The 10,380-nt window shown below is 34.9% G+C and overlaps 1 protein-coding gene across 4 annotated transcripts; it reads left to right on the top strand.

Moving 5' to 3' along the window:
* Positions 1–3,790: 3,790 nt before the first annotated feature.
* LOC142339833 (uncharacterized) lies at positions 3,791–9,697 on the top strand. 4 transcript variants are annotated; one of them, XM_075390131.1, is made up of 4 exons: positions 3,791–4,132; positions 4,944–5,141; positions 8,445–8,594; positions 9,203–9,697. In XM_075390131.1, the coding sequence occupies exons 2-4, from the start codon at positions 4,975–4,977 to the stop codon at positions 9,429–9,431; spliced, it is 546 nt and encodes a 181-aa protein (XP_075246246.1). In that variant the 5' UTR covers positions 3,791–4,132; positions 4,944–4,974; the 3' UTR covers positions 9,432–9,697. The 4 variants fall into 4 exon arrangements, with proteins under 4 accessions (XP_075246246.1, XP_075246245.1, XP_075246244.1 ...); XM_075390130.1 differs by having other exon boundaries at positions 4,935–5,141; XM_075390129.1 differs by having other exon boundaries at positions 3,791–4,164.
* The last annotated feature ends 683 nt before the right edge of the window (positions 9,698–10,380 follow it).

Raw genomic sequence — 10,380 nt, 5'->3', positions numbered from 1 at the left:
TTTTTTGCTACGATGAACATTGATTACAAAATGACAACCAATGAAATTCCGTTAAATTGAAGCATGAAGATGATTATTTTGATTCTATTCTTGTACACTGCTTTAACTTGAATTTAAATTGATCGCAAAAATGTACTGTATTTTGACTTCAAGTTTTACCCTACCTTTAACTTTTCGTTAAACACACTGAGAGGAAGAAGCCTGATTTAAAAATTCCTACGATAACCTAAAGATGCTGAATAAAATGTGCCAATTGAAATGTTACTTTTCGGCTCAACTGACCCAAAGGGTAAACTCGACGCATGTGATTGAACAAATGAGTTACACAACTGGATCAAAGCCTCGTTTAATCAAGGGAATTTTCTCAAGCGCTGATCTTTTTTATTCTGACTGGAATATTCTAAACTACGAAATTAAACAGTTGGTGTGATATCTCTCGTGTTTCAAAATTTTAAGAATTCAGAAAAGTGTTTTTGAATATTGCCAATATAGATTAAAGGCTACTCTGATGACAAATGCTATCATTAACTCACCTCGTTTCCTTGAATCAGTTAAGTTTCGATTCAGACTGCGTGTAAAATATTTGTTTCTTTGTTTCACCTCCAATTATGAAAAAAAAAACGCTGTCGTCAGAAAAAGATACGAAAAAACACATATGCAAATTGGCTACGGGAAAAATTTTTTCAAACCCGATTGGACTTTCAGTTACCGTTTGTTTCCTCAATCACATATTCTTTTGTAAATGATAGTTAAGGTAAGCGATTTTGTCAATTCAAAGAGTGACGAAAACATTTCCAAGGAGAAAATTGACAAATTTTATCAACTTTCGAAAATCGTTTCAGAGGTGAAATGTTAAAACGGCTCTGATAGTTTGATGAACAAACCTAAAGTGTACTTTTTTACAAAAATTTTAATATTCATTTTTGCGAATTCTTTTTGAAAGAAAAAATAAATGGATACTACAGCTAGACGTAAAAATGCAATCCAAATTAGATCAATTATTTGAAAAATTTGCTACTTTTTAGTACTATGGAGAACATAGGGCACTATAAGACAAAATTGCTACTTTTTTCTGATGACTTTATTTGAATAAAACAAACGCTCAAACTATCTAAATAAATAAGACACGTTAGAAGTAATCAGAGGTTGAAGCATTGTCTCAAATTTTTCTTAGTGGAAATAACTTTTCGAGGATCTAAACTTGCTCCTGAATTTTTTCTTTACAAATATTCTGAACAGTATTTGAACTGTATGGACTTTTTTAGCATTACTTATCTTTTTAATTGAAATTTGATTTTATTGTTTGTTTCTTCAGTTCTATTTAAAAATGCCGTAAATTTCGTTCTTTTCAAAAAGTTATATTAATTTTCTTGCCTTTTTGTAAAAGTAGCACCAATGAAATGAAACCTTCATTCAAGAAAAATGCTGATTGTTTGCAGTTTAGTGCTCAAATAAAAATGCTTTGATGTCTACCCTAGACAAACTGCGACGGTTATCTGCTAAGATCTTGCAAGATTCTTGCGAAAAACAGTTATCTGCTAAGATCTTGTAAGAGTCTTGCAAATGACGGCTATCTGCTAAGACGCAAGATTGCAACGGTTATCTGGTAAGACACTTACAAGGTCCTTACCAGATAAACGTTTCATCTTTTTTGGTTAAAGCACCCAAAAAAGCCTGTGTTTTCGACCCTATTGGAAAACACAGCAGAAAGAAAGGTTTCACGGCGAAGAACTTTGAATCCTAAATTGAGGTACATAAAAAGTATTGCTGTTTGTCAGCATGGCCAACATTCAAAACTTTTCTGCCACTCAATTAAAAAAATCCGCGGCCCATTTTGTTGTCATTAAATAGGCATCGCCTGGCTTCTTATCATTTGTATCAGTTGTCATATTAAAAAAAGTAATAAAAAACAGCGAATTTGAACCAAAAAGTCTTTTGAGAAGAAATTACATCAGAAATGCGTTAACGACCCTATTAAAACGGAGTTATTTATGGTCTAAAATAAAAAAAAGTGTTTGCAGTAAAACAGTGACATAAATGGGGTGACTTCAAATGAAAAAATTGTAGACTGACTTTTTGCCGTATTACTACAAATAGGATTTCCAGTTGTATTTCAACAAATCTTACAAAAAAATTTTAATTTAAAAAAATCTGGTACCTTTTTAGTGAACCTATAAAAAATATCGAAATCAATTTATAGGATTCTAATTGGTGTACATAGTTACTGAGCTCACGTACCTTTCTTGCTAAGACAATGTGTTTTTAAGTGTGTTTGGGGGTCGTTTTTTACATTTTAGAAAGCTTTTGATAGATGTGTTGGTCTTGTAAGAGCGTTGGTTTTCTGTGTGGAACCTTTCTTGAGCGACAGATGCCTGGCAAGAGTCTTACATAGTCAACGGTTAACTGGTAATAGTCTTATAAGAACAACGGTTTTCTGCTAAGAATCTTGCAAGGTTAACGGTTGTCTGCTAAGAGTCTTGTAAGAGCCGTTAGAAGATGATGCATAATCATGCAAGAGTCTTGCAAGGGTCTTGCAAGATCTTAGCAGATAACCGTCCCAATTTGACTAGGGTAGCGTGTGTACATTGGTTTCTTCTAATGCTTGGATGTCTAGCGTGTGTACACTGGTTTTTTCGACACAGCTGTTTTTTTTAAATTGAAAAAATTTTAAAGGTCACTTCAACTGGTTTAAATAGTAAACATTATTTCTAATCAATACAAAAAAAGAAAATTACGTTGCATTAATAAAAATGCAGAAGTTTAGGGAAAGAGTTAAAAGTCAGAAGTGTTTCTTGTAGGAAAGTTATGGCGGCCATGAGTCATGTTTTCTTGCCTTATAAATCTGTAATATACCTACTAGTAGTTAACTAAGTTACACTACGTGATAAGTTTCCGATATAAACATAAAATATATGAAAAGGCATACTTTTTTATACTCTCGGATATATTTTTTATCAACTGAATGTCACGTCTTCTAGATTTAAGTACAAAATGTGTAACTCGGTGTTTTCATTATGATTTTTTGTTTGCCTTGTGTTTAAAATAACACTATAAGAAACACTCATTAGATGAGAAATAGATCGATGAAAAACTTTGCTATTTCGGTAACCTAAAATTTCCCATGGAATCAAGCATCGAGCTTAACTCAGCTAATTTTCAATTCGAGGTTTCAACTGAACATATTGTAATTTGACTTGTGAAAAAGTCAATTTTTGTTTGACTGGATTAAAAAAATTGATTTGCATTGCTGACTTAATTTTGGTCATTACATTGTATGTGCCTTTCCCCTCTCACAACATGGCGCAGACAAAAATGATGACAAATTAATAAAAAAAAATTGGAATGTTTTATTGTTTCGTAGTAGGCATACTTGGATAAAATTTGATTTCAATGAGATTTCAGAAGGAGTGGATCTTTTCCGCTAGTGCCCCACTCCGCGTTTAGGCACCCTACATATATAACCCAAATATAGGCACCCCACAAAAAATACTAAGTCGGCACTACAAGTCTGCACTGCAAGTCGGCACTGCAAGTCGGCACTGCAAGTCGGCACTGCAAGTCTTAATTTCGGGAATTGACTTGTGACCTGTGCAATCATACGTCTTCTTAAATGAAACAAAGAACTTGTAAGATCTTACGATCAATAATTAAGTAAAAGTGAGACGGTGATCTGGTTGACCTGTAAATATATCAAACTTGATCAAAAAAGTAAATGGAGTCGTAGTGAACTATTGTATAGTTTTCAGTTTGCAATCACGCTTCTAAATCGTTAATAGTTTCTTGTTTAATGAATTTTAAAATCTAAAAGATTTCAAGAGTTCTTTAAGCTTTTAAACTATTATAGCATTTTGCTGTGCAGCTTTTGTTTTGCTTAAATGAACCGAATTGTTTTCACAGATTAGCTTTTAGATTATCTGTTTATTTTGCACTCAAAATAAAAGTCTTTTCAAAGTGTAATAGTAAAAAACAAAGATTGACAAGGTTTAAACTGGGAGAGAGAAGAGATTAATATTTAATTATTTGGTGGTTACACATTGAAACGAATTCCCTTTAAAATCCACAGTTCCTCTTAGTTGTCCTTAGGAAGAGCTCATTAATATTGTATCCACGTTTCAATTATTCGCTTATCCAAGTTTGTATTGAACATTTACTTCTGAGAAAAATGTTTCCTTTTCTTTTCTGGCAATTATAGCAACCATTATTACATTTTTTTGCGTTTCCTTGTTAATTGTAATCAAGGCTTGTGCTCTCTTTCATCAGCAGGGGTTCAAGCATTTTTATGGGCTCAATTATTACAAATTTCGGACCAAAATAAATGAATTTCGTATTAGCCTGAAAAAACAGTAATCAAAACACTGACGATAGCGTAGGTCAATCTTTAAAGTTTTATGAAAACGGAAAATGTTTCCCGAACTTTTTTGGTTTCAAAGCAAAAATGTTTCACCTCTATTTTCTATCCTGAATTTTATTCAATCGGTAAAAATTTTGCGCGGAGAAATTTTATGTATATAAGTTTGATTTGCTGGTTTTAAATAATTATAATGATTAAGACTTGCCTGCAATGTTATATCTTAGAAAACATATTACCAGTGCAATCTGATTCAATCAATTTAAAAAATAACAACCGAGAGGTGTATTGTTGATAATGTAAATGAATAAATTCGGAAATTAAGTGTTTTTTTACCCGGATGCCTATACTGCTGCCAGGTCTTGCAAGATACTCATTTCTGTATTAGAAACTCGTATGTCTTCTTTAAAATCTGATAACCGGATTATCAAATTCTGCTCAATGGTGCTCAAAAAGGGTAGACATCTGTTTGATCCGATATTACGCGGTAGAGATGCTTAAAAAAGCAGTAACCATACACGATAAAATCAAATAATGGCAATAGTTTAGTTCTGATGTCATAAGAAGAGGAAACAGTTATTTGAAGACTTTTTAGTTCCCGTTATCAACTTCTCAGATAATTTTGTATGATGGGCTCCTTCATAGAAATAGTGTATGGTAACAATGAGCGCATGTTTTGCAATGCTGACTGTGCTAGTATCAATCTACTGCAGTTTATTCGAGACAAGTGCAATGTGGGATACCATGATTTGGATCTAGCAGACACGAATGGAGTCATAAAGTCACTCCGAAAGTAGGTTCACTTCCCAATTAGAGACCAGACTTTTTTTGGGAAAATTTGAGATTTATCTGGGCCTGATTTACTATCGTAGGCTGATACCCAGACTCAATTGTCCACAGATCAAACCTTTTCGAGTCGGAAAGTTTATGTTGACCGTCATAAACTGGAAATCTTTGCTGCGAACATAATGTTTTCGAATCTACCTCAATAAAATACAATAAGCCAGCGACCTTATCTTTAATTAAGATTGCGCTAATTTCTGGAATTTGGTGAAAAAGGCAAAGACATTGTATAACTAGAAATTAGTATAATCGTTACTTTGTCGCCACGTCCTTAGGTTTTAAATGTATTAAGATACGTTTTGCGGAATCAGGTAGTGTGGACCAAATGGCTCAAATTAGTTGGTAAGGGCGCTTTCTAGTAATTTAGAATTCGTCCAAAATAATTTATCAGCCGATGGTGTGATTGGACTCTCCGCTCATTGCAATTATGATCCCTTCGTGATCAGGCTCTAAGGCTTGTGAATCAATCTTTGGTCAGAATTTCTCAATCTTTGTTCAATTTGGTATCACAATTTTGTTACCCTATTAGATATCGGCAGCTTATCTTCGAAGATCTTGTAAGGGGAAGTTTATTTTGCAAGAATACAAGGAACTTGCAAGTTCATTATGGTCAAGCTCATTTCTGATTAGCAGCTCATTTTGGTTTTTATCACATTTTTTAAAACTTTTTGAGAGAGTGGGTACAATATCGCTAAAATTCAAATAGCAATCCGAAAAGTAAAAAAATGTTTCAATGCAAATACAACAGCCTTATGCAAATCGGTCAGTTAGGATTACAATTCGTTTTGCTCCGTTATATCTGAATCATCGCAAAATAACATGCACTCTCATCAGCTGTAATTTGAGCACAATTCCTGATTTGCCCTCCGAATATTAGCGTAGCCTCAAAAACTTAAGTTATTATAAATTTACAAATTTTTTTTGAAGGAAAAATTTTAAAATTTGAATATATTGTAATTATACTTCAGAAAAATTTAATCATTGATGTTTGGTTGTAACTAAGGGATTAGTTATACAGTTTTTTACGTTTGATATTACATGTTTAATCGAAGCGCTTTAGTATTTCATCGTTTAGTTTTCGACGTTTTTCATTGTCCAATTTTCGTTATTGGGCATAGTTTTTGTTCGAATCTTAATTTGAAATCAGTGGGGATTTCGGACACTTCTCGCAAGATCATGCAAAACAGTATCTGACAAAAAAGAACAAATATCTTGAAAAATATTCTTCAAAGACCATATGAGATATTGCAAATTATACTTCTTCACATCTGCAGTAATCACAACCGACAATCATTCTGTGAACAAAATTGTTTCCGATGAGACCAAAGAAACAAAACCACCAGAATGCCAGAAACGACTCAATAAACCGTCCTTTTGTGAATCAAGCAGTATTATATTAAAAAAACAAAAATTGTTTTCAAAAAACATAGACCACTCTTCGTTTTTTCCTGGATTTGATACTTGCTTTGTATAGTTTTGCTCATCATTTTTTGAATCGATAAAAAATAATTAAATTTTGTTCCTGTTATTCATTGTCCAATAATTTATATTTGATACGGATATTTTGTATCATTTTTTCTTAAAGTTCTTTGAAGTCCAATTTTATTAATGGTCTTCATCAAGTTCTCAACGGATATTTTTCAGGCAGTCTTCGTTCTATAACTCAAGAACAGAAGTATTGTTATTCTACGGGTTTCTTATGAGAAGCAATTTTGATCATTACTTGAACTTTCATTACTTTCTTTGCAAACATTTACCTCTGTTTTTAAAGGCTGACTTCTGTTTCCGAAGACTGGACTTTCACAGTAGCTCAATTTCTAATACATCTTAATTACCAGCTGCTGGTTAAATTCGAGGTATAATTGTCGTTTTGCGTTTCAAGACAGTCTCTCCGGTCAAAATTACCGCAGACACCCAACTAACCAACTACATACCAGCTCTCTCCTCACCTAACCCATCAACACCTAGCAAACACTCCAAAATCTCCCTCGACAATTGAATACCTCCTCTGCTAATATATTTTCGATTTAGAGATTATCTCGCACGACTCTTTAAATCGTTTCCAGTATTCTACCGGCAATTTTATTTTTAAAAATCCCTTTACCTTTGGGTCACGTTTTTGATTTTACATAATATAATACTTCCATGTTGCACTTCTGCCTGACATCACCCACTGCTTCATCTGAATTGGTTATAATTTTATCATTCATTGAATTACGCAAAACAAAATATCAGGATTAGAAGAGCAAAATCAGATAAACCGATAAAATCCAGTCGTTAAGTCATGTTGCATTAGGTTGTCAATGTTCACCAGAGAGATTGCCAGCTGGCCTTCATTTTAGGTTTAATAGTTTTCAAATTAGAGGCTGACTTAAGCTTTTTTTCGTTGCAATCCTGATGTGCTTCAAGGAGGTGAACGGTGTTTCAATCAACATCTTCAAATCTTTGATTGAAGTTCTTTACGATGAGCTCGGTTTTAAAAAAAATCTGTAGCGTATTTTCGATTTAAATTGATTCCAGTTTAAAACAATAGGTTCAAGGTGGTTTTGTCCATTTTAACTATTAAAATTTTAATCATCAGATTTTCGTAATAACAATTCTGCGATGATGAGATGTTATTTGACTAACTATTATATATGTTAAAGCTTCTGGAATTTTTTAGTGTGTTTTATGTGCCACCTAAGAGCTTTGATTGATGGCATGAACTGTTGCATGAACTTTGATTAATGGGTTCACAAATCTTCTTTTGCTACCGTGAAAAAGTCATCCATTTCCTAACCATTGAATTACATCTCTGTAATCAACATTATGACTTGGTGTTTCAAAGTTACCGTTTTTAGCACGTGCCTTATGACACATGAACTTTTAGTGTCAAGATTTTAGGAGATTTAAAATGTCACAAATGACACCACCTTAAAAATTGATCCCAGTTGTTGTTTCATAAGAATCCGTTCGTACTGTTGTAGAAGACGAGTAATGATAAGTTGTAAGGTATAAGTTGTAAAAAGAAGTTTGCCTTTTATGGGATAGATTCCGGGTCTTTCCCATTATAGCCCCCCAGCTTAGTGATCAGATAACCTATAGCCCCCAAACATGGTAATTATACCATAATGGGGGGGCTATAATTTCATGGGGGGGCTATAATGGGAAAGACCCTAAATTCCTTCTCCGCCTTTCAAGATTTTTGAATGCGTAAGCGGGGGCAATTCGCATATGAATGTTATTTCACGTGACGTGAAGTTTCCTCTTTCAGATCTTTCAACGGCCGAGCATCACTTCAGCTGGAGAGTGGGTGCACATATATACCAGTAATGTTCATTCCGTCAGCACTTCCGGGGTCAGCGTCAAGTAAGAGTCGTAGTTCTCATCCTAACGAACTGATCACCCGGACCTCTATTGTACGGTGCGTTCTGTGATAGTATAATAGAAAGCCCCCAGAAGCTGTTGAGATGTGAAATCAATTTAGATAGTTCAGTTTGTAGAACTTGGGAATTATAATTAAGGTGACGTTGTGAAAAACGGCCGAACAATTTTTCATCTTTTATGCGTTTATATGTCATAAATGAACACAAAATTAGAGATATCATGGATGCACTTTCATCGTTTTAAAGAATTGATGGCCGTTTTAGGTTTGTTCCATAAAAACTTGTCTAAAGTGACGTTTATGCTCATGAAAACCGAACGTACCTACTGTTTCCTATAATTACAAAATGAACAAGAAAAAACGACGATACCCAAGGAAAAAAAACCTAAGGGTTTTCCTCGTTTTTATCAAACTATAAAACCAAACAAACCGACCTAAGTTTAAAAGAATAATTTCTGTACTCGTGTGTTTTTGTGGAAAATTTTAGCTGCAGGAATGAAAATTACAACTGTATTATATCATCAGAGTGTGGCTGGCAAACAAGAGCGGACATTGTAACACAATTACATTCAACAAGGCAACAGGGCAAACAAAGGTGAGGGGGGGGGGGGGTAAATCGTAATAACATTATGTCCATTTGATTTCAGGGTGTGCCTTGAAGATCCCGTGACAATCCTATTCCCAGATTTTGAACTGCAGAAGCCTTTCTCCGATTCAGATAAAGAAGAAGCAGAGACAAGCAGTCCTACTAGGAAATTATCAGCTGCAGGGAAAGGAACCAGAAATGGAATCAGAAGAGCTTCAAAGTTCTCTGCTTCTGGAAATGTACAAAAAAGCAGTCCAAAACGAAGCAGTGTGCTCGCTCCAAATGCTTAATTCGCTCTAATAATTTAATAATTGAAACAATATTTTTTGACAATCTACAGCTGTCGGTCACCAAAGTATTCGTTAGTATGCAAGCACCAAGCATGTTTAGATCTATAGCCATATGAACTCACTGAAAAATTCAGGAAGTCATTTGAGTCGAGGAGGGCTGTTTAATACCAATTATTTATCGAGCATAGCTTTTCCATAGCTCGAGGAAATTAATAGTTACGGAATAAATAGCACCTAGGTTGAGGTCCCAGATTGAAGCAAGTATGTCCAGACCGAAGAAAAACGCACGAGGGGGTGTCGTGCGTTCACAATTGCATAGTCTGGAAACATCAAAAAAACGCACGACAGTCTGAACATGAACGCACGCAAGTCTGGACATAAACGCACGAAAATCTGAACATGAACGTACGAAAGTCTAAACATGAACGCACGAAAGTCTGAACATGAACGCACGGAAGTCTGGACATAAACGCACGAAAGCCTGGTGAACGCATGAAAGTCTGGACATGAACGCACGAAAGTCTGGACATGAACGCACGAAACTCTGGTGAACGCAAAAAAGTCTGAACATGAACGCACGAAAGTCTAAACCTGAACCCACGAAAATCTGGAGAACAAACGAAAGTCTGAACATGAACGCACGAAAGTCTGAACATGAACCTACGAAAGTCTGGTGAACGCACAAAAGTCTGACCATGAACGCACGAAAGTCTGTACATGAACGCACGAAACTCTGAACATGAACGCACGAAAGTCTGAACATGAACGCACAGAAGTCTGGTGAACACACGAAAGTCTGGACATGAACGCACGGAAGTCTGGACATAAACGCACAAAAATCTGAACATGAACGCACGGAAGTCTGGACATAAACGCACGAAAGCCTGGTGAACGCATGGAGGTCTGGACATGAACGCACGAAAGTCTCGACATGAACGCACGAAACTCT

Source organism: Convolutriloba macropyga, chromosome 5 (assembly GCF_964194025.1).
Source record: "Convolutriloba macropyga chromosome 5, txConMacr16.3, whole genome shotgun sequence".
NCBI lineage: Eukaryota > Metazoa > Xenacoelomorpha > Acoela > Convolutidae > Convolutriloba > Convolutriloba macropyga.
Note: the sequence above shows the minus strand (reverse complement) of the source record. Positions and strands in the feature narration are given on the sequence as shown.

Excerpts from the sequence above, each read along its gene's own strand:
- LOC142339833 (XM_075390131.1), top strand. The coding sequence starts at position 4,975 with ATGATGGGCTCCTTCATAGAAATAGTGTATGGTAACAATGAGCGCATG. Across the intron at positions 5,142-8,444 it reads GTCATAAAGTCACTCCGAAA|ATCTTTCAACGGCCGAGCAT; the intron begins GTAGGTTCACTT and ends TTCCTCTTTCAG. Across the intron at positions 8,595-9,202 it reads ACCCGGACCTCTATTGTACG|GGTGTGCCTTGAAGATCCCG; the intron begins GTGCGTTCTGTG and ends ATTTGATTTCAG.